The sequence below is a fragment of the Mandrillus leucophaeus genome, unplaced genomic scaffold (assembly GCF_000951045.1).
Source record: "Mandrillus leucophaeus isolate KB7577 unplaced genomic scaffold, Mleu.le_1.0 Scaffold280, whole genome shotgun sequence".
NCBI classification, from domain to species: domain Eukaryota; kingdom Metazoa; phylum Chordata; class Mammalia; order Primates; family Cercopithecidae; genus Mandrillus; species Mandrillus leucophaeus.
Genome location: NW_012102921.1, coordinates 262,093 through 285,903, shown reverse-complemented (window position 1 = coordinate 285,903; position 23,811 = coordinate 262,093). Strand labels below are relative to the sequence as shown.

The following is a 23,811-nucleotide window of genomic DNA, read 5'->3' as shown; positions in this document are numbered from 1 at the left end:
AAAAAAAAAATACAAAATAAGCCGGGCGTGGTGGCGCATGCCTGTAATCCCAGCTACTCGGGAGGCTGAGGCCGGAGAATTGCTTGAACCCGGGAGGTGGACATTTGCAGTGAGCCGAGATCACGCCATCGCATTCCAGCCTGGGCAACAAGAGCGAAACTCTGTCTCAAAAAAAAAGAAATGAAACAAAAGAGAACTGCCAGCTCCCGCCCACCCAGGGCCCTCCCTGCATCAGAACTTGGCCGGAGGCTCTCAGTACATTCTCTCACTAATTGCCCAGGATGGATCTGCAATGTAGACCATCTCATTTCATAGAGGGAGAAACAGGTCGTGGGTGAGGTACCTCCTACAGCTTTTGCAGCTAATCAGGGCCAGAGGTGGAACTTTGCAACTCCAGACTGGCGCCTGGCCACCTCTGCAGCCCTGGCCTCCCCATCTGCTCGGTCATGGCCACCTGGAGCCCTGGCTGCAGGACCAAGTTCAGTCCCTTGGGGCCACGCCCAACTCTGCAGGTGGAGGCCGCATCCATCTTCCCTGGGGGAGCACGGCAGGGCGCAGACTCCAGGAAAGGGGTGCGCATCACAGAGTCAATGCTCAGACAGACGGGCAGACCTTTGACCCCATTGATACGGACTTGGTCCTAAGTAAATGTCTCTTAGGAAAGCACTCCTCACCAGTGAGTGATCGAGGGGGAAAATGCAAGCAATTTCAGGGCCCTGCCGTGGACAAATGGATTAGTAAAAAGAAGGACCATCCCTAACTGGGATGTTATAGCACCATTAAAATATTAACAATAGTTATGGAGAATTCATAGTAACGTGAGAAGTGTATCCAGTATAATATGAAGTCAAAACATACATCATACAAAATTATATATAGTACAGTATGATTGTACGTCTTCCTGTAGCAAACTCATGCTTTACCACAATATGGAAATAATCACATATGGGAATTAAATATTAAGTTGACTTTTCTTTTTTTTGAGACAGAGTCTCACTCTGTCACCCAGGCTGGAGTGCAGTCACGCAATCTCGGCTCACTGCACCCTCCGCTCCAGGCTGAAGTGATTCTCCTGCTTCAGCCTCTTGAGTAGCTGGGATTGTAGGCGTGTGCCACCAAGCCTGGCTAATTTTTTAGTAGAGACAGGGTCTCACCATGTTGCTCAGGCTGGTTTCGAACTCCTGACCTCAGGTTATCCGCCGCCTTAACCTCCCAAAGTGCTAGGATTACAGATGTAAGTCACTGTGCCCAGCTCTTGGCTTTTCAAATTAGGTAAAGGGATTAGCTATATTAAAATACACAATAACTGATTCTTAGAGGGAAGGGCTGAAGCTAGAATTTACTTCCTTCATTGTGTGTGTGTGTGTGTGTTTCGAGACAAAGTCTCACTCTGTCACTTAGGCTACAGTGCAGTAACATGATCTCAGCTCACTGCAACCTCCACCTCCTGGGTTCAAGCAATTCTCCTGCCTCAGCCTCCCAAATGGTTGGGGTTACAGGTGCCCAACATCACGCCCAGCTAATTTTTGTATTTTTAGTAGAGACAGGATTTCACCATGTTGGCCAGGCTGGTCTTGAACTCCTGACCACAAGTGACCTGCCCGTCTTAGCTTCCCAAAGTGCTGGGATTACAGACTTCATTCTTTACACCAAAAAATTGTTGATGGATTTAGGATTTAAATATTATAATTTTTTATTGTCACAAACATACTGGAAGAAAACTGGGGTGCATATTTGTTTTTATTAATATGACTATCTAAAACTTAAAACAGATTCTTAAAAACAAATAATATTTTAAAAACATAACACACGGAGAAGAAATATTTGTACCATGTAAGACAAAAAGGCTAATCTTCATTATATACAAAGAGGTCTTCAAAATTAATAAGAACAAAATCCACTCTACAAAAATAGGCAAAGGAGATAAGTAGGCATTTCATACAAAGAGAAATAACATAGCTTTACTCAGCAGTAAAAATTTAAATTTGATTTTATCTTGCGTTGGCAGAGTATACGAAAACACACTTACATATTGTTGGTGGGAGTTTAAATTGGTGAAAGTTTTTTGTTGGGAAGTTTTTCAGTATCTATCAAAACAAGAAAAGTGGCCAGGCAAGGTGTCTCATGCCTGCAATTTCAGTACTTTGGGAGGCTAAGGCAGGCGGATCACTTGAGGCCAGGAGTTCGAGACCAACCTGGCCAACATGGTGAAACCCCATCTCTACTAAAAATATGAAAAACAGCCAGGCGTGGTGCACACCTGTAATCCCAGCTTCTTGGGAGGCTGAGGTGAGAATTGCTTGAACTCAGGAGCAGACGTTGCAGTGAGCCGAGATCACGCCACTGCACTCCAGCCTGGGTGACAGAACAAGACCCTGTCTCCAAAAAAAAATTGCAGATACCCTTTGGCCATTGTGATTCCTCTGTTAGCATTTCATCCAACAGATTCACTCTCAAAATTATGCAACAATATCTCCACAATGATCACTGAGGGAATGTTCAGTAGAAAGAAACCTAGAAACAATCTGAGTGTCCATAGAGGCTTGATTAAGTTAATTATTTAATAAGAATGAGGAAGAACTATGTTTGCTGGAAATAGAACATTTCTAAAATGCGGAGAGAAGTGAATAAGGGACCCCAGAATGTGATGTGTGTTGTGATCACCTTTGTATTAAAAGAACAGGGCAGGGAGATTGTATTACACTGTAGGATATTAAATACTTCTGGCCAGGTGCGGTGGCTCATGCCTGTAATCCCAGCACTTTGGGAGGCCGAGGCGGGCGGATCACGAGGTCAGGAGATCGAGACCATCCTGGCTAACACAGTGAAACCCCATCTCTACGAAAAAATTAAAAAAAAATTAGCCGGGCTTAGTGGTGGGCGCCTGTAGTCCCAGCTACTCGGGAGGCGGAGGCAGGAGAATGGCGTGAACCCAGGAGGCGGAGCTTGCAGTGAGCCGAGATCCTGCCACTGCACTCCAGCCTGGGCAACAGAGCGAAACTCTGTCTCAAAAAAACAAAAACAAAAACAAAAAAACCTTCTGTTTCACTAGCCAGTATATTACATTGCTTCATTATTACTCTATAGTATGCTACATATTAAATCATACTATGCTTTAGTATATTACATTCATTCATATTTTGCTGTGCTATGTGACATATTAATTTATATTGCACTATAGTATGTTACATATTAATTCACATTATGCTATAGCATGTTACATATTAGTTCATGTTACACTATAATATATTACATTAGTTCACATTTCACTATAGTACATTATGGATTAGTTCATATTACACTATAGCATGTTACATATTAGTTTGTATTACACTAGTTTGTTACATGTTAGTTCACATTACGCTTTAGTGTGTTACACATTAGTTCATATTACGCTCTCGTATGTTACGTATGAGTTCATATTACCCTATAATGTGTTACGTATTAGTTTATGTTACACTATAGCATGTTACGTATTAGTTCATATTACAGTATAGCTTGTTACATGTTGGTTCATAGTACACTGTTGTTACACGTTAATTTCTATTATGCTATAGTGTGTTATGTGTTTGCTTGTATTACACTATCGCCTGTTACATATCATATGCTACATATTAGTTCATATTATGCTATAGTATGTTACATATTTGTTCATATTACACTTTAGCCTGTTACATATGATGTCGTATTTCTGTACATGCAGAAACATTTTAGAAAGATACAAACGAACTCTATCTGAGGAGCGGAAATGAGCCAAGGAATAGTAAGAATCTTCCATTTTCCATGCTCTTGTCATATTTGATTACATCCCTGAGTGTCCATAATTGAAATACATGAAAATATTAGCAGTGCTTTTCTAGAGGTGATGGGAATTGGGGTGACTTTGTAAACTGTGTCATTTCTACTTTTCTGTATTCCCAGTTTATTATTATGAGAGCATATGTTATATTCATATGACATAAAAATAATAAACTTATTTTTGGAGCTTTTTTTTTTTTTTTTTTTTTTTGCAGATTAAGAGGAAGGAATGCTATTTATTGACCAGGGAAGTCACTTAGAGATCCTGGGAAATGTGAATCTGTGGAATGCCGTTGCAAGCATTCACAATGTCCCCATTAGGTATTGCAGTTGCGTTTGCATTCCATTATAACAGAGACGAAACAGCTGCCACATCTATTTAGTGCATCCTTTATTCCAACAAACTCCTTCATTGTGTCAGCAGAATGTAAATGGATCATTCTTCTTGGGCTAACTTCAGAAAACAATGAGTGCGTGATGATGATTTTTTTTTTTTTTCTTTTTAAAATCTGGCATTGCAAGAACAAATTACATTTAGGATAACCTTCTACGCCAGTTACCATCCGTCAAGCCCGACGGGTTGCACACTTCCCATGATGTGACACGCAGTTACAAAGTTGGGGTGTGGAAGCTGCAGGAGCAGGGCCCACGGCCCACGTGTCGTCGCGGGCGATACCCCGTGGCGCGCCTGCCGCCAGCTGAGCGCAGGGAGGGAGCTGAGCTCAGCCCAAAGGCACACGTGCATTTCAGTTGGTAAAGGAGATGACCAATTTGGCTTCATCCTCTTCTTTGCAGAAAGCTGCAGGAGACACAGATGTCCACCACCTCAAAGCTGGAGGAAGCTGAGCATAAGGTTCAGAGCCTACAAACAGGTTTGATACTCTCCTTCCTAGTACTGTGGATGTGGGGAGGACCGGGGGAGAGTTGGGTCGGCTCCCTGACCGCCCCGGTCCCCGCAGATACCTGTTGCTCTTGGGGGCCGTGGGAGCTGCCGTGAGCCCACGCTGAAGATTCCGCAGCACGCCCGCCAGCTGCTGCGCCTCATTCCTCACTGACTTTGAGTTGTTATTGTAGAGGTGGGAGGATCTCAATTCCATTTTCATCCCTTCCACACGCCATCCTTGCTTCCTGCTCTTTTTCCAACAAACACGTCTAAATCACCAAACTGTCAAGGACTGACATTTCATTTGGAACAATAATAGAAAAAAAAAAAAAGCCTCACTTCTACCCTAAGTGAAGTTAAGGAGAACAGTAATTTCAGACCTTTAAAATTTAAAAGCCACCAAAAAAGGTTATGCTCAAGTTTTTACAGTATCTTTAAACTTCTTTCTCTCTCTCTGTCCCCCCCCTTTTTTTTTTTTTTTTTTTTTTTTTTTTTTTTTTTTTTTTTTTTTTTTTTTTTTTTTTTTTTTTTTTTTTTTGAGACAGAGTCTTGCTCTGTCACCCAGGCTGGAATGCAGTGGCGATCTTGGCTCACTACAAGCTCCGCCTCCCAGGTTCACGCCATTTCCTGCCTCAGCAGTAGCTGGGACTATAGGCGTCCGCCACCACGCCCAGCTAATTTTTTGTGTTTTTAGTGGAGACGGAGTTTCACCATGTTAGCCAGGATGGTCTCGATCTCCTGACCTCGTGATCCGCCCACCTCAGCCTCCCAAAGTGCTGGGATTACAGCCTTGAGCCACCGCGCCCAGCCCTCTCTCTTGTTTTTATTTCTGTTTTTGTTTTGTTTTTGTTTTTGTTTTTGTTCTTTTGCAACAGGGTCTTGCTCTACCACCCAGGCTGGTGCGCAGTGTCGTGATCTCCGGTCACTGCAACCTTTACCTCCATGGGCTCAAGCAATCCTCCCACCTCAGCGTCCCCAGTAGCTGGAATTAACAGGTGCCCGCCACCACACCCGCCTAATTTTTGTATTTTTAGTAGAGATGAGGTTTTACCATGTTGGCCAGTCCAATCTCGATCTCCTGAGCTCTAGTGAGCCACCACGCCCAGCCTTTCTTTTTTATTTCTGAAAGAGAAGCATCACCATGTATTTCATTTAAATGTACTTTTAAATTTTTATTTATTTTTTTGATGACCCAGAACTGAGCAGAAATGTGGACAGACATCAGAAGTCATGATTCAACTTAAAACACAAATGACAAGAGTGGGAGAAAATAATCACAACCAGTTTGACAAACGGATAATTAAAAAATGTAAAGGCTGCCAGTCAATCCGTTAAATGAGAGAAACAGTGCAATTGAACAATAAGCAAAGGATAGGAACAGTCAGTTCACAGAAGAAATGCAAATGGAAGCTACACATATGAAAAAATGCAAAGTTTTTTTACAGTCAGGGAGATGCAGATTCAATTAGTGAAAGACTGTTTTGCCTGTCAGACTGTCAGAATTTTTTAATTATTTATTTATTTATTTTTGAGATGGAGTCCCGCTCTGTCACCCAGGCTGGAGTCCAGTGGCGCGATCTTGTCTCACTGCAAGTTCTGCCCCCCGAGTTCAAGTGATTCTCCTGCCTCAGCCTCCTGAGTAGTTGTGATTACAGGGTAGTTGTGATTACAGGCACACGCCACCATGCCCGGCTAATTTTTATATTTTTACGGGGTTTCGCCATGTTGGCCAGGCTGGTCTCGAACTCCTGACCTCAGGTGATCCACCTGCCTTGGCCTCCCAAAGTGCTAGGATTACAGGTGTGAGCCACCGCACCCGGCCTAATTTTTTATTTCATTTTAGAGACATGGTCTCACCCTGTCGCTCAGGTTGGAGAGCAGTGATATAATCATAGTTCAGTGCAGTCTCAAAATCCTGGGCTGAAGTGATCCTCCTGCCTCAGCCTCCCAAGTAGCTGAGACTGCAGGCACGCACCACCACACATGGCTAATTTTTTTTTTCATTGTTTATTTTATGGACATGGACTCTCACTGTGCTGCCCAGGCTGGTCTTGAAGTTCCGGCCTCCAGCGACCCTCCCACCTCAGCATCCCAAAATGCTGGGATTACAGGTGTGAGCTACCACACCTGGCCTTTGAAAAAAACTATAGCAACTCTGGCCTGACAAAGACTGTCAAAAATTACTGAAACACCCAGTGTTGGTGAGGGTGAAGTGGCACTTAAGGAATGGATGGGCAAGAAGCCTCTTGGGAGGCCAGCTGGGTGGCATTTATGTAAAACTCCAGTGCCCAAGCTGTTCAGCCAGCAGCTTCACTTCCAGGTATCCTGATGAGAGAACTGAAGGTTATTGCCACTGCCCGCATCCACAGGTGGAAGGACTTCCATACCATACTGCCCAGGGAAAAAGACTAGTCTCAAGAAATATTCATATCGTCCCATTTATGGGGGTAGAAAATAAAAAAAGATACATACACACACATATATACATGCAATTATGTATGGAAATTTTTTTAAATGTAAAATACACTTTCTTTTATTTTGTTACACTTTTTTGAAATGAGTCTCGCTGTGTCACCCAGGCCTAGAGTGCAGTGACATGATCTTGGCTCACTGCAACCTCCGTCTCCAGGGTTCAAGCAATTAATTCTCCTGCCTTATCCTCCTGAGTAGCCAGGATTACAGGCTACGCGCCACCATGCTTGACTAAGTTTTGTATTTTTAGTACAGACAGAGTTTCACCATGTTGGCCAGGCTGGTATCAAACTCCTGACCTCAGGTGATCTGCCCGTCTCAGCCTCCCAAAATGTGAGCCACCTCACCCAGCCAGGAATAATAAAATACACCTTAAAAGATGAAATCATCCAGGTGCAACGGCTCACACCTGTAATCCCAGCACTTTGGGAGGCCAAGGTAGGGGGATCACTTCAGGCCAGGAATTCCAGACCAGCCTGGGCAACATAGCAAAAGCCTGTCTCTACAACAGTGTTTTAAAATATTAGCCAAGCGTAGTGGCTTGCACCTGTAGTCCCAGTTACTTGGGAGGGTGAGGCAAGAGGACGGCTTGAGTCCAGGAGTTCAAGGTTGCAGTAAGCTGTGATTGTGCCATTGTACTCCAGCCTGAGTGACAGTGAGAAAACTTGTCTCTTAAAAATGGAAGGGAAAGAAAGAAAGAAGGAAGGGAGAATGGGAAAGAAGAAAGGAAGGGAGAGAAGAAGGGAGGGAGGGAGGAAACTATTAACATTGGTTCTGTCTTTGTAGGTGGTTGGGATTCGATGAGGCAGAAATGAAAGGGGATTTCCTATTCCATTTTTTATATTTTCATCATCTTGACCTCTTTTGTGTTTTTCTAATCTTTATTTTTCCACGTACCTGACTCTTCACAGAAATCTTTGCCTCTTTTGAAACGGGAATAGATTACTTGTATATGCATTCTTTTAAAATTTCATTTAAATAGTTAATATCTTACGTCTTGGTTTTATATGCTTTGCCTTTCAGCCCTGGAAAAAACTCGAACAGAATTATTTGACCTGAAAACCAAATACGATGAAGAAACTACTGCAAAGTAAGTCTGTCCGCTTGGCCTCCCTTATCGGCACGCGTTTCTCACCTGAGTTTGCTTGTGTAGGGCAGGATCGAGAAGGTTCTTGACCTCTGTGCTGCTGCAGGGACACAGTGTCTTTCCCATGAGTTACTTGCGTCGGTTCAATGCACATTCTAGCACTCATTGGGTAACCCTTCCCACAAACTTCTTTCATTTACTGTAAAGCCTGGTCACTGCTATGCCTTCTGCCATGAACATTTGGGAGTTAGTTTATACAAGATGTGACACATGGGACATTTTTTGTGTGGAGTTGGGTCTGGGTAAATCACATCTCTTCTTCCGTGGGCCATAGTTCTTCATTTCTTCCAGGGCCCTTTAGGAAGGCCTGCCCCAGAATAAGCCCATTCCCATGCAGGCATACGGGTTCATGTCATACCTTGCAACGCTATGTGTGGATATACGGATAGACACAGATTTGGGCAGGCAGAGTCACAAAAGGCCAAGTTCCCACCCAGCCCTTGTCCAAAGGAAATTAGAGGTGTCCACTACAAGTGTACTTTTTACCAGCACATCTTTCGTGCAGAACACCAGCAAGGAAGAAATAAAAATCGACATAAATCATGAAAAGATGAAGAAATGACAGAAATTGCTCCTAGCCATGGCCTCCTCTACCAAATTCCAGGGGGGCAATGCGAGGCTAGAGTTTGAACCCCGTTTTCCTGTTCTGGAAGGCTCTTCCCGTCTTCCGCGGAAATACACATGCGTGCTTACTGCCATGTCTCTTGGGTTTCCCTATTCCAGTAACTAAGGTCCCCCTACTCTGCTCACACAGTGCCTCTGTGGGCATCAGCAAGAAGATGGGTGCTTCTGAATGGCGCCGCTGTCCCGCCAGGCTCCAGCTCTGTATGGGTGCTGGTACTTAGTATCCCTCTGCGCCATCTCACGTGACCTTGGGCTTTGAGGGTGCTGCTGGGTCTGTTGCTTTCAGGATGCTGTATGGGGTTCTTGGCCCTTTGCTCTGGGTCGTTGAGTAGCCTGAGACCTCAAGAGCCCAGCTCCCCAGCCTGGTGGTCAGAACGGATTCTGATCATGAGTATGAAACTGACAAAGACTAAAACATCACCACTAGATCAGCTACTTTCTTCTCTCAATTACTTCTGCTTGGACCTGATTAAGCAACTTACTTGTACTAAGTAAGTTGTTTTTCTCAGTAAATCTGATTTTTAAAAATTACTGTATTTCATCAGGCATGGGCATGGTGGTATGTACCTGTAGTCCCAGCTACTTGGGAGCCTGAGTTGGGAGGATCATGTGAACCCAGGAGTTGAGGCTGCAGTGAGCTATGATCGTGCCACTGCACTCCAGCCTGGGCAACAGAGCAAGACCCTGTCCCTAAAAAAAATTTTTAATTAAAAAAATATTTTTTTGTTTTAAAAAACATGTCAGGGGCTTAATCCCCTTCACGTAAAAATTAGCCCTGTCTCAGGACTACAGCTGAGAGGGCAGTGGCTCCCTTGGGGTGCGCCCCACCAGCCCTCTGAAGTAAGAAACATTCTTGTCTCCCCAGTGGTGAGCCAGGCTGAGGGGTGTGGTGTGCACGAAGGGAAAGAGACTCACTCGGTTAGATGATAGGCGTGGCTCAGAGATAATAGATACATTCATTGATTCAACAGATGTTCACAGAGGCTTCCTCTGTGCCTTGCCCCGTGCAAATTCTGAGCCTTTTATGGCTCCATGGCCATTGCAATCCAACATGCCCAGTGCTGCAATCAAGGGAACGGGCACTGGCCATCAGCAGGTCAGACAGGGAGCCTGCAGGTGGCAGGCAGGGCACTCCCATTGGAATAGTCAGAAGAGAGTTTGGTTGGGTGCGGTGGCTCACGCCTGTAATCCCAGCACTTTGGGAGGCCGAGGCAGGTGGATCACCTGAGGTCAGGTGTTCGAGACCAGCCTGGCCAACATGGTGAAACCCCGTCTCTACTAAAAATACCAAAATTAGCTGAGCATGGTGGTGCACGCCTGTAACCCAAGCTACTGAGGTGACTGAGGCAGGAGAATCGCTTGAACTTGGGAGGCAGAGATTGCAATGAGCTGAGATAGCACCACTGCACCCCAGCCTGGGCGATGGAGCAAGACTCCATCGCAAAAAAAAAAAAAAAAAAAGTCAACATTGGGCCTATTTGCAGAGGTGCAGTTCCTAGGCTCATAGTACCAGTAGGATTTCCACGCCTGGGTTTGAATGAGCCAGAGGAGGGAAAGGAAGCTGGAGCCTGAAGGTGAGGGCCCCCTCGAGGGGAGCCGTGGCCTTGGAGAGGGGAAAGGGACCCAGGGCAGTGCCAGGGACCCCTCACCTGATCCCCTCTCTCCTCCCACCAGCCAGGGGAGCTGGGGAAGGGCATAAAACATCCCTGGCACCAGGGGAGTGCAGGGAAAGAATTGTCAAGGAAGGCTTCCTAAAGAGGGTGGTATGAGATTCGGGATTGGAAGATGAGTCAATTCAGAGTTTGCAGAGGTTTGTGAAGATGCAAGCCTGGCGAAGCCTGTCTTGGGGTGGACCCGCCAGAGGTTCCGAATGATTTGCCTGTGGGGCAGGATGGGCGCAGCCTGGCAGGGCATTTCCCACATTAGAAACGGTCTGGACACTGACAAAGGCAGCCCAGGACCAACGACGTACACTAATAGTTCCCGGAGTAAGTCATCCCCCAAAAATGCAGAGAATGGCCTGAGATTATTGGATCTTGGCTACTTTCTTTTAACTTTGGAGGCCATGGGCTCAATCGGAGACTTCCTCTGCTGCCTTTCCCTCCCCTTTTATTTTCCAGGACAGATTTGTCACTGTTCCATCTGCTTCAAGTCCAACCTACGCATATTTTATTAGACCAGACACGTTTTCATTCATGCTTATGAATATAAGCCCCTTGGGGGTAAATCTTTTCGCATATGGTCTTACAGCATTTCAAAAACGATTTCTTTTCCCTCTTCAGAAGGAGGGATTCTTAGGGCCGGGCGCGGTGGCTCACGCCTGTAATCCCAGCACTTTGGGAGGCTGAGGCGGGTGTCTCACTTGAGCCCAGGAGTTCGAGACCAGCCTGGGCAACATGGCGAAACCCTGTCTCTACAAAAAATACAAAAATTATCCCAGCGTGGTAGCTCGTAACTGTAGTCCCAGCTACTTATGGGGCTGAAGTGGGAGGATCACTTGAGCCCAGGAGGTTGAGGGTGCCGTGAGCCTAGATTATACTACTGCACTCCAACCTGGGTGGCAGAGCAAGACCCTGTCTCAAAAAAAAAAAAAAAAAAAAAAGGAGGAATTCTTAAATATTTGTTGACGGGAATTGGAGAGGCATGAAGGAAGATGGATTTTGGAGGAAGACTGACTTGGGAGTAATTCACTAGGGTCCACTACCAGCACTCTGTGTGACCCTGAATGAGCTATGAGCTGTCCACCTCCCTTTCTGACCTGTACAGCAGGCATACCAGGAGTCAAGTCACTGGGTGTTGTTTGTTGTTGTTTTTATTTTGTTCTGTTTTGAGGTGGAATCTCACTCTGTTGTCCAGGCTGGAGTGCAGTGGCACAATCTCTGCTCACTGCAACCTCCGCCTCCCAGGTTCAAGCGATTCTCCTGCCTCAGCCTCCCAAGTAGCTGGGATTACAGGCGTGCACCACCACATCTGGCTAATTTTTGTCTTTTTAGTAGAGATGGGGTTTCACCATGTTAACCAGGATGATCTTGATCTCCTGACCTCATGATCCACCCGCCTCAGCCTCCCAAAGTGCTGGGATTACAGGCGTGAGCCACCACACCCGGCCCGCTGAGTGGTATTGGAGAGGAATGGGATGTGTGTGTACAGCACCTGGCATGGTGAGAGTCTGAGGCTAAGCTGTCGACAGATAGAAGCTATTCCCAGCAAGCTCACAGCAGGGCATGTTATGCGTTTCTGAAATTAATGGCCTTGGAGGAAATTGACCTTCACCACGACGGACTGGGTGCACATTGCCTGTCTGTCGTGGGGAGATGTCACAGGGTACCCATCCCTCTCCCCGGTTTTGGGGAGAAGCCCGCAGGTCTATGGCACCGAGGCTGCTCCGAGACCCTGGTTTATCGTGAGCAGTCATCGCCATGTGTCAGCTGGGACAGCACGGGCTGACTGTGGCGGAGACAACGGCAGTAAAGTTTTCCATGTGTAGGCTTGAAGCAAAATGTAATTAGCCTTTATGTGCAGAACAAGGGCCCATTGATGAATACAGCTGGTCTTTGTTTTGTCCTGTCGTTGAGAGTGGGAGGTAAAAGTGTTCTTCTTCATGTTTATTAATGCAAGATTCCTTAGACAAATGGCAAGCACAGTTTAATATTTGTTGGAACATGGGGGCTTTGCCAAAACAGTTGTTGTGTAAGAAGATTGCAAGGTTTCTGATTATAACCATTTCTGGGTTAAATAAATGAATTATTTCTGCCCTTTTTTTCTTTTTGGAAATTTTTTTTAGAGTCGGGGTCTCACTGTGTTGCCCAGGGTGGTCTCAAACTCCTGGCCTCAGGTGATCCTCCCACCTCAGCCTCCCAAAGTGCTGGGATTACAGGCATGAGCCACTATGCCTGGCATTCTTTTTTCTTTAGTTAAAAACATAGCTCCTTCTCAGATGGTCACCCTGTGTACGGATCTTCCCACTTCTCTTAGCAAATGGAGATTTACCACCCTAATAGCCTTAACCTTGACAAGTCCAGCAAAGGAACGTGGTGTGGATTTTAACATCTAAACAATTTCCTGGGATGGATGGCCATGGAGGTGGCAGATCCCTGGAATCATGCAGCAGCAGCCGGCCCAGAGAGAGGCCTGGGCATCCCTCACTGCCCCAAGTTCCTGCATCCATCTCCTGCAGCTGTTCACTTACTTGTTATTGAGTTTGGGTTGCTACTGCACCCTCCAGCAGGAATGTCGCCCTCCCAGCCAAGCGGCTAGTGTTCCGGGCAAAAGTGCAGGAATTCCCATTTTTGCTGAAGTCCACGATCCTATGCCCTGTCCCCCCGAATCTGGGTTAGAAAAGGACTTCCAGCTGCAATACACACAGTCAGCTTCTTGCATTCCTCCCCACTCGTGGGCCGAGGCACTGAGCCTTGATGAAAGAAAATATTGAATTGCACTGAAATACTACATTTTTTATAGCTCACGTTAGTCTTAGGAGAATTTGCACCTCCCAAACCTTTCCTGCCAGTAAAATTCATATTTCTTAAGGTTACTCATGTTGTATTCCTAGCGTATATGCTTTTTTCAAAGAATGACATTGTGTATATACATACTTCCACAGTATGGTTACAAAAGAGACATTTACGAGGAACTTCACTTGGGTTAATTTTAGAGTATTTTCTTTATAACGTGTGTATAACCAGTGCTTCATCACAAAACACAACGTGCTCTGAAACAGCAGAAAACTTTCCTGTGGCTAACTCAGTGTGGGGGAGCCTCTATGCTTCTTTGGAGGGATAGAGAAATCCAGGTCCCAAAAGAGGACATAGGACAGAATTTGGAAAGGGAAGGAGGCAGGGCACAGTGGCTCATGCCTATCATCCCAGTACTCTGGGAGACCGAGGTGGGAGGATCACTTGATCCCAAGAGTTTGAGACCAGCCTGGGCAACATAGTGAGACCCCATCTCTACCAAAATATACAAAAAATTAGCTGGGCGTGGTGTTGTACCTTTAGTTCCATTTACTTGGGAGGCTGAGTTGGAAAGTTCGCGTGAGCCTGGAAGTTCCAGCCTGTAGTGAGCTATGACTGCATCACTATACTCCAGCCTGAGTGACAGAATGAGAGCCCGTCTGTAAAAATAATAATAATAATTTTTTAAAGGAGGGGAGGAGGATACCAGCAATTCAAGACAACTCTCTGCATGCTGAATGTGGATAGGATGGATACTTTCTTTTTATTTATTTATTTGAGTCAGGATCTCTCTCGGTTATTCAGGCTGGAGTGCAGTGGTGCGATCATGGCTCACTGCAACCTCTACCTCCCGGGTTCAAGGAATTCTTCTGCCTCAGCTGCTGGAGTAGCTGGGATTACAGGCTCGTGTCACCATGCCTGGCTAATTTTTGTTTTTTGGTTTTTGTTTTTTTTTTGAAACTGAGTCTTGCTCTATTGCCCAGACTGGAGTGCAGTGGCACGATATTGGCTCACTGCATCCTCCGCCTCCCGGGTTCAAGCGATTCTCCTGCCTCAGCCTCCCAAGTAACTGGGATTGTAGATATCTGCCACCACACCCGGCTAATTTTTGTATTTTTAGTAGAGATGAGGTTTTGCCATGTTGGCCAGGCTGGTCTCGAACTCCCAGACTCAAGTGATCCGCCGGCCTTGGCCTCCTGAATTGCTGGGATGACAGGCGTGAGCAGCTGGGATGGATACTTTGTTTACGTGCTGTGCTGGACTATTTCACAGTGGTTTCCTGAGTGTTATCTCGTCTGCCCTTTCCTGCAGTCATCAAGGCAGCTTTTACTGTGCTCATTGCATGGATGAGGAGGCAGTCCCAGGAACACGCAGAGTCAGGCCCCGGACCTGGTCCTTTAGGCTCAAATTCCAGTGCTCTTTGCTTGAGACCACAGCAGTCTTCAAAGCCCCTTTCTGGTGCCAGTTTCGTAATCAAGCAGTGAAGGTGAGGGCTAGCCAGGTGAAGGCAGGCATTCCCGGGGGGTTCAGCCTTTCCCGGTCTCACAAGCCGTCGTTGTATTGACCCTAGCAGATTGATTTTTCCCTTTCTGAACAATAATTCCTCATGAAAGACTCACGGAACTGGGGCCAGGTAGAGCCCAGTTGACTAAACCTGAGAATCACCCAACTGTCTTGACCATCATATTTAGACAAATATTGCATCCCCTGATTGAATTTGAAAGGGACAACTTAAGCATCCTGAAAACAGAGTCTGTCTGCTGTACCTTTAAGAATGTAAAATGTTCTATTTCCTGGCTTTTTGATGAGTCATCAGTTTCCAGTACTAGTTGCTGTAATTATCCTGGTTGGATTAATTTCCCTAAAAATAGAGAAGCAGCCACTTTTATGGTTTTGAGAGTATGGACTTGAATAAAGAACCTCCTGTCCCTTAAACCTTAGAGAGCTCTAAATCAGACTTGCAGGGAAAAACCGATGGCCGGTTTTTTTTGTTTTGTTTTGTTTTTTTCCTTCTTCCTGTGTCTTATCTCCAATAGGACTTGTGGATTTTGTAGAATTCTTGGGGTTTTTTTCATCTCTGTACAAGTATTTTGTTCCACACCTGAAAATTGATGCCTGGGTGAGCCCTGAAGGATTTTCCTTGTCTTTTGTACCAACACCAGCTGTCTTGGCCCCCTCTGAATAGTACAACCATGACCTGGTGTCTCCCCAGGCTGGGGCCTGGGCAGAAACAGGGGGTGGCTTCATAGTTCCAAGTCCAGGTAGAAATTCCTCTGAGCACCAAAGATTCTTTGCCTGTTCTGTGGACCCCAGTCCTGGCTAGGAAATGTAATTGACATGTAATAGACATGTCTGTTGCAAAGCATCAATGAGAATTGCCAAACTTGACTCCTCTCCTTCATTGGTGTTTAGGGAAGCCCTGCTTTACCATGGTAGGTGTGGTGTCAGTTGCTGGAACGATAGAGTAAAGACAGGGTGGGAGGCGGCTTACAGACATCACATGCACACACACAGGCTCACACACTCTGTACCCAAAAACACGTACACATAAATAGAGAGGCAGCCGGGTACGGTGGCTCACACCTGTAATTCCAGAACTCTGGGAGGCCGAGGCGGGTGGATCACCTGAGGTCAGAAGTTCAAGACCAGACTAGCCAACATGGTGACATCTCATCTCTACTAAAAATACAAAAATTAGCTGGGCGTGGTGGCGCATGCCTGTAATCCCAGCTACTTGGGAGGCTGAGGTAGGAGAATCACTTGAACTCGGGAGGCAGAGGTTGCAGTGAGCCGAGGTCGTGCCACTGCACTCCAGCCTGGGCAACAGAGTGAGGCTCCATCTCAAAAATAAAAAAAAAATAAAAAAACAGAGGAACTGTGCATGTGTCCATGTAAATAAACATGTTTATGAATATAAACATGCAATCAGTTTTTTTTAATTTTTTATCATACAGTCTCTCAACCAGTCCTACTGCTTTTATTTTCTTTCTTTCTTTCTTTTGAGACAGGATCTCACTCTGTCACCCAGGCTGGAGTGCAATGATACGATCTTGGTTCCCTACAACCTCCACCTCCAGGGTTCAAACGATTTTCCCACCTTAGCCACCCAAGTCGCTGGTATCACAGGCGTGTATCACCACACCTGGCTAATTTTTGTATTTTTTGTAGAGATGGAGTTTCACCATGTTACCTAGGCTGGTCTTGAACTCCTCAGCTCAAGTGATCCACCCATCTCAGCCTCCCGAAGTGCTGGGATTACAGGCATGAGCCACCGCGCCTGGCCAATAAAGCAACCATATTCATCCAGCATCCTTTAAGAGGGTAGAGAAAATCATTATTCACAGACTGTCACCTGGGTTTGGCGTGCATTCATACAGACTTTACCTATTTAAGAGATCCTTAAAGTTTTTCTGATTCACTGTTAAGGCAAGCCTAGGGATTTCGCAGTGTATATGTGAAGGAAACAGGTAACGGACTGTTGAGTGAATACAATGTATAGATCGTAGCACATATGGTGATCTGTGAAACGGGGGTGTCATGACACACCCCTTCCTGCATCCCAGAATTGTGAGGGTCAGGCATGATAACGGGCGTTCCTGCAGCCTGCATAGCAGTGCCAAATGCAGGCTGCAATCCAGCAGTGTCACTGCTGGGTATTTATCCAAAGAAAGGAAATGGCTGTGTTGCAGGCATGCCTGCACTCACACGTTTATCACAGCACTATTCACACAGCAGCCTAGATGGGGAAGTGACCTGTGCGCCCAGCTTCAGATGAGTGGATGAAGAAAATGTGGTGTAGATCCACAGCATAATACGATGGAGACTTACAAAAGGAAATCCTGCCATTTGCAACAACAACATGGATTCATCTGGGGGATGTTACGTTAAGTGAAATGAACCAGGCACAGAAAGACGAATACCACAAGATCTCACTCATGTTGACTCTAAATGTTGATCACATAAAAGTTAAGAAGAATGGTGGTTACCAGGGGGTGAGGAGAGGTTGGTTAAATGATACATATTTATTAGGTGGACAGGAGGAATAAGTTTGAGAGATATATTAGACAGCATAGTGACGATAGTTAATGCCGATATATTGTAAAATAAATGTGGTTAGTAGAAATTTTTTTTTTTTCTTTGAGACAGAGTTTCCCTCTGTTGCCCAGGCTGGAGGGCAGTGGCATGATCTCAGCTCACTGCAACTTCCACCTCCTGAGTTCAAGCGATTCTTATGTCTCAGCCTCCCAAGTATCTGGGAATACAGGCACACGCCACCATGCCCAGCTAATTTTTGTATTTTTAGTAGAGACGGGGTTTCGCCATGTTGGCCAGGCTGGTCTCGATCTCCTGACCTCAGGTGATCCGCCCGCCTTGGCCTTTTAAAGTGCTGGGATTACAGGCGTGAGCCACCGCCTCCGGCCTCATTTTTTAAGTGTAGACTGAAAACTACCTCAAAAGAGAGCCTTTATCCCATGGTCTGTACACTCAGGCTTCGCACATCGTGGCTGTGCAGGAACTCTTGAGCCTTCCCCGTGATGATGACTGGGTCAGGGTTACCACCTCTGTAGTGTTCAGCCTGCAGTCTGCCCAGTGAGGACATTTGCGCTCTGGAAAGGTAAAGTCAGGATGCTGTTGGCTCCTAAGCAGAAAGCAGGCACCACCCGGCCTTCAAGTGCTTCAACAGTGAAGAGTTAGGACGGAGGCCCAGCCTGGAACTTTCCTGCCACCTTCTGCCCCCAGTAAAATTCCTTAAAGCTGTAAGGTTCTGACTCACCACGGGGAGTCCCTGACTGCCGCTGGGAGGGCCTGGGCTACGCAAATCTCAGTGACATGGCACGTCTTATTTGCTTCAGAAGTGGCAGAGGAGAAAGTGACTCACCTCACGCTGCCCGGTCCCACCCAGGGTCCTTGTGAAGAAAGGTGGGAAGGCTGGCAGAAAGGAGAACCGTCCTTCCCATGGGATACTCCTGAGATCGCACCACTCCACACCGGCCTGCTTGATAGGAGTGAAACTCTGTCTCAAAAAAAACACAGGCACTATACATGTGTCCATGTATATAAACATGTTTATGAATATGCTTAATTTTTAAAAAGAATTTTATCATGCAGTCTCAACCAGTCCTACTGTTTTTATTTTATTTATTTATTTATTTATTTTTTTTTTTTTGAGACAAAGTCTCACTGTATCACCCAGGCTGGAGTGTGGTGATTCAATCTTAGCTCACTATACAACCTCTGCCTCCTGGGTTCAAGCAATCTTCCCACCTCAGCCACCCAAGTAGCTGGAATTATAGGCTGTTTCCTTTTACATGACATTATTTTCCTTTTTAGAGTTTTTGTTTTATTTTTATTTTTGAGACAGAGTCTCATACTGTTGCTCAGGCTAGAGTGCAGTGGTGCGATCTCGGCTCACTGCAGCCTCTGCCTCTTAGGTTCAAGCAATTCTCCAGCTCAGCCCCCCGAGTACCTGGGACTACAAGCGTGCCCCACCACTTCCGGCTATTTGTATGTGTGTGTGTATGTTTTGTAGAGACATGGTTTTATCATGTTGGCCAGGCTGGTCTTGAACTCCTGGGCTCAAATGATCCTTCCGCCTCGGCCTCCCGAAGTACTAGGATTACAGGTGTGAGCCAATGCGCCTGGCCCATGACGTTATTTTCAAGTACAAAGCTGTACATGTTTACTATACAAAATTTAGAAAATTCTCAAAGATTTTTTTAAAGGAAGCAGATTATCACTCATAATCCCACAGCAAAGACAATCATTGTTAACATTTTGGCCTATTTCCATAGTCTTTTTTTCGATTCAGATTGTTCCTTACATTATTACATATTGGGCATTATGTCCCCCTAAACCCATCGTAACTTGTAAATACCTTAAGTCTAAAATGCATTTAATACACCTAACCTGAACGTCATAGCTTAGCCTCACCTATTTTAAGCATCCTCAGAACACCCACATTAATTAGCCTACAGTTAGGCAAAATCATCTAACACAGCTGTCCCCAACCTTTTTGGCAACAGGGACCAGTTTCGTGAAAGACAATTTTTCCACGGACCAGTGCGGTGGGGGGCGCAGTTCAGAATGATTCAAGCATGTTCTATTTATTGTGCACTTTATTATTATGACATTGTACTACATCATGAAATAATTCTACCATCATGTAGGATCAGTGGGAGCCTGAGCTTGTTTTCCTGCAACTAGACGGTCCCATCTGCAGGTGATGGGAGACAGTGACAGATCATCAGGCGTTAGATTCTCATAAGGAGTGTGCAGCCTAGATCCCTCGCATGCGCAGTTCGCAGTAGGGTTTGCCCTCCTATGAGAATCTAATGCTGCTGCTGAGCTGACAGGAGGCAGAGCTCAAGCAGTCATGAGAGCAATGGGGAGCAGCTATAAATACAGACGAAGCTTCCCTCCTGTGGTGCATCTCCTGCTGTGCGGCCCAGTTCCTAACAGGCCACAGATGTGGCCCAGGGACTGGGGACCCCTGATCTATATAGTGCTTTCTTTTTTCTTTTTATGAGATAGGGTCTCACCCTGTCACCCAGGCTGCAGGGCAGTGACACTATCATAGCTTCCTGCAGCCTCCAACTCCTGGGCTCGAGCAGTCCTCCTGCCTCAGCCTCCTGAGTAGCTGGGACTGCAGGTATGTACCCCACGCCAGGCCGATTTTTGTGTTTTTTGTAGAGACAGGGTCTTGCCGTGTTGCCCAGGCTGGTTTTGAACTCCTGGGCTCAAACAATCCTCTTACCTTGGCCTCCCACAGTGCAGGGTGGGATTATAGGCATGAGCTACTTACGCCCAAACTCGTCTGTTTTTTACCGGTGGCATAGACTGATAACATGATTTTGATTTCTAGGGTTTTTTTTTTTTTAACACCTGACATGTTGTAAATATTTCTTGCTTATCATTAAATATGCTTCAGAAGCACAGTGTACACTGCGTAACATTCCATCACATAGGTGAGTCCTAAGACCCACTTGTTTCCCTGCTGTTCAGGAGCCTGATTTATTACACTGCTTTCGTTGCCCTACGGGTTTTAATCTGGGGAGCTTTGTCCCCCTTCTTTTTATGCCTTTATGTTCTGCCAGTGGCTGTGGCATCTTTTTCATTTTTTTGTTGTTGTTGTTGTTTATTTTTTTGTTTCTTTTGAAATGGAGTCTTGCTCTGTCGCCCAGGCTGTAGTGCTGCGGCATGATCTCGGCTCACTGCAACCTCCACCTCCCAGATTTAAGCGATTCTTCTGCCTCGGCCTCCCAAGTAGCTGGGACTACAGGTATGTGCCACCACGCCTGGCAAATTTTTGTATTTTTAGTAGACAGGGTTTCGCCATGTTGGCCAGGCTGTTCTTGAACTCCTGACCTCAGGTGATCGGCCCGCCTCAGCCTCCAGAAGTGCTGGGAGTACAGGCCGGCTGTGGAATCTTGAGGTAGCCTCCCAAGGCCATCATCAGACAAGAGAGTTTGGAAGCCCAGAATTCTCCAAAGGTTCACAGCAGCACTGGCACGGGGCCCGTGTTCCTAGGCTGCTGCTCTGTGATATTTGTAGACGTCTCTAATGAAAAGTCAGGGACAGTGGATGATGTGCACAGCTCAGAGACCCTTACTCTGGTCCCATCTGTCCCCAGGTGTGGCCCCACAAAGCCCCTCCCTCGGCCGCAGCACCGACCTCTCTAGTAAAATGAAAGGATCGGACCAAACGCCAGGCAGGACAGAGGAGCCGGCCCCTTTGTCAGCCTCTTGCATTTTCTTGCCCAGTTCTACTTCCCAGAGGCCTGGATCTCTGATACTGTCTCCCAGCGGGGCCTGTTTGTGGAGTGGCCTTCAGGCAGGGCTGCATCCAGGGCATGGGGCACAGCATGAGTCACTGTGGGAAGAACCTGGGTTGTAACATCATAAAGACCTGGATTTAATTCCCGACTCCATGAATTATGTAACCTCAAGCAGGGCAGGAGTTTTCCTTACTCAGACCTCAGTATTTTCATAAGTGAAACAAAAGAATGCCTTGCCTCATCTGTAATCCCAGCACTTTGGGACATCAAGGCAGGTGGATCATTTGAGGCCAGGAGTTCAAGACCAGGCTGGGCAACATGACGAAACCCTGTCTTTACTAAAAATACAAAAATTTGCCAGGCGTGGTGGCAGGTGCTTGTAATTCTAGCTAGGAAGCTGAGGCAGAAGAATCACTTGAACTGGAGAGGTAGAGGTTGCAGTGAGCTGAGATTGTGCCATTGCACTCCAGCCTGGGCAACAGAGAGAGACTGTTTCAAAAAGAAAGAAAAGAATGCCACATTAGTGCCTGGCACAGGACCTCTATAAAGGGTGGCTGACATTGCTGCTGCTGCCTGCAAGGTGCCTGGCATCACTTGGCACATTTTAAAAAGGTCTGCTTACCTCCACCTGCTCAAGGTGTCTTCCCACTCTTAAGAATTCTGAAACCCCGTCTCTACCAAAAAAATACAAAAAAAAAAAACTAGCCGGGCGAGGTGGCGTGTGCTTGTAGTCCCAGCTACTCGGGAGGCTGAGGCAGGAGAATGGCGTAAACCCGGGAGGCGGAACTTGCAGTGAGCCGAGATCGCACCACTGCACTCCAGCCTGGGCGACAGAGCGAGACTCCGTCTCAAAGAATTCTGTTGCTTTCCATGAAGAATTTATAAAAATCATTATCTGCACTGCAAGACCTGCTCATCCATATTAGCGTGCCACAGCTGGGGGACCCAGGTATAAGGCTTTGTTTCCCATCATCTTCCTCAGAGACCCTAAATTTTAAAATCTGCGTTAGTCACCATTGAGGTACCACTAAATATGGTGGCCAGAAGTTCCAAGTTCAAACCATTGCACAACTGCAAATGCCTTCATAGACATGTCTCTAAAAAATCAACACCGGGACAAGGCACAGTGGCTCACCCCTGTAATCCCAACACTTTGGGAAGCCAAGATGGGCATATCACTTGAGGTCAAGAGTTCGAGACCAGCCTGGCCAACATGGTAAAACCTCGTCTCTACTAAAAATACAAAAATTATCCGGGTGTGGTGGTGGGCGCCTGTAAACCCAGCTACTCAGGAGACTGAGGCAGAGAATGGCTTGAACCCAGGAGGCAGAGGCTACAGTGAGCCAAGATTGTGCCACTGTACTCCAGCCTGGGAAGCAGAGTGAGACTCCATCTCGAAGAAAAAATCAACACCAGAGGTTAATAATCTAGTAACTAACTGTCTTCTATGTGCCACATTTTTGCAAGATCCAAGTTTTAAAGTGAGAACAAGCTGTTCGGTCTCCTCCCAGCTGACCGTGACACCGAGGTGGTGGCCCACGTTGGAGATCTGGCTCCATCTGGCTTGGAGAATTTGGGGCACCCTGGGCTGGTGTGAAACAAATTAAAAGAGGTGCCAAACAGCCAGGCACCCAGCAAGGATGCCCAGGGCTCTTGTTCAGGGATTTCATTAAAAAAACTTTTTGGAACCCGCCTCAAAGAATGAAAAGTTTCCTATAGGAAGGCAGGAGCCAGGGAGATAATTGAACTCATTGATTTCCTTCACGGCTTGTTTGCCCTTTCATTCTCTTCCCGAGGTGCTATTTGTTGAGGAATGTCTCCAATTGCCAGAAAGACAGTGGGGTGTCTCATATTTCCTCGCCACCTCTCCTGAGTTCTAAGGCAAGCCTGCAATATGAATTTTTAATGCCGAGCTTTATGGCATCACTCCTGCACAGCCCGACTGCATCACTCTCCTGAGCCTTCAGATTTAATGCTCCAATGAACAGAGCAAAGACTGGGGCATTCAACATCAGTGAGAATTAACCCCCAAATGACCACGCCGGTGCCCTCTGATTTTCCTAAAGGGAGTTGGGAAAAAATAAAATAAAAATTATGTAGTGTTGGCCAGGTGAGGTGGCTCACACCTGTAACCTCATCACTTTGGGAGCTGAGATGGGCGGATCACCTGAGGTCAGGAGTTTGAGACCAGCCTGGCCAACATGGCAAAACCCCATCTCTACTAAAAGCACAAAAATTAGCTGGGCATGGTGACAGGAGCTTGTAATCCCAGCTACTTGGGAGGCTGAGGCAGGAGAATCGCTTGAACCCAGGAGGCAGAGGTTGCAGTGAGCTGAAATCACACCACTGCACTCCAGCCCGGGCAACAGAGCAAGACTCCATCTTACAAAAAAAATTATGTAGTGTTGAGAATCCTTGCTATCAAAATAGCCCGAAGCACAAAAGCACAGCTTATTCTTTAAATTTTATGGAATAGCCTATATTTTTACCTTTTCACTTCTTCTAAGTTGGACGATGTGTGCTTCGATGCATTTCTGTGATCTTCCCACCCTTAAAAAAAAAAAAAAAAAAATCTCTGCAGGCCGGGAGTGGTGGCTCACACTTATAATCCCAGCACTTTGGGAGACTGAGATGGGCAGATTGCCTGAGGTCAGGAGGT

The 23,811-nt window shown here is 46.2% G+C and overlaps 1 protein-coding gene across 1 annotated transcript in view; it reads left to right on the top strand.

The window, feature by feature from the left end:
- The window catches only part of CUX1 (cut-like homeobox 1), a 378,329-nt gene that overhangs the window by 219,860 nt on the left and 134,658 nt on the right, over positions 1–23,811 (top strand). The window contains exons 7-8 of the mRNA XM_011985213.1: positions 4,594–4,670; positions 8,177–8,243. Of these exons, the coding sequence (XP_011840603.1) occupies positions 4,594–4,670; positions 8,177–8,243 (144 nt within the window). The remainder of the gene's footprint in view (positions 1–4,593; positions 4,671–8,176; positions 8,244–23,811) is intronic.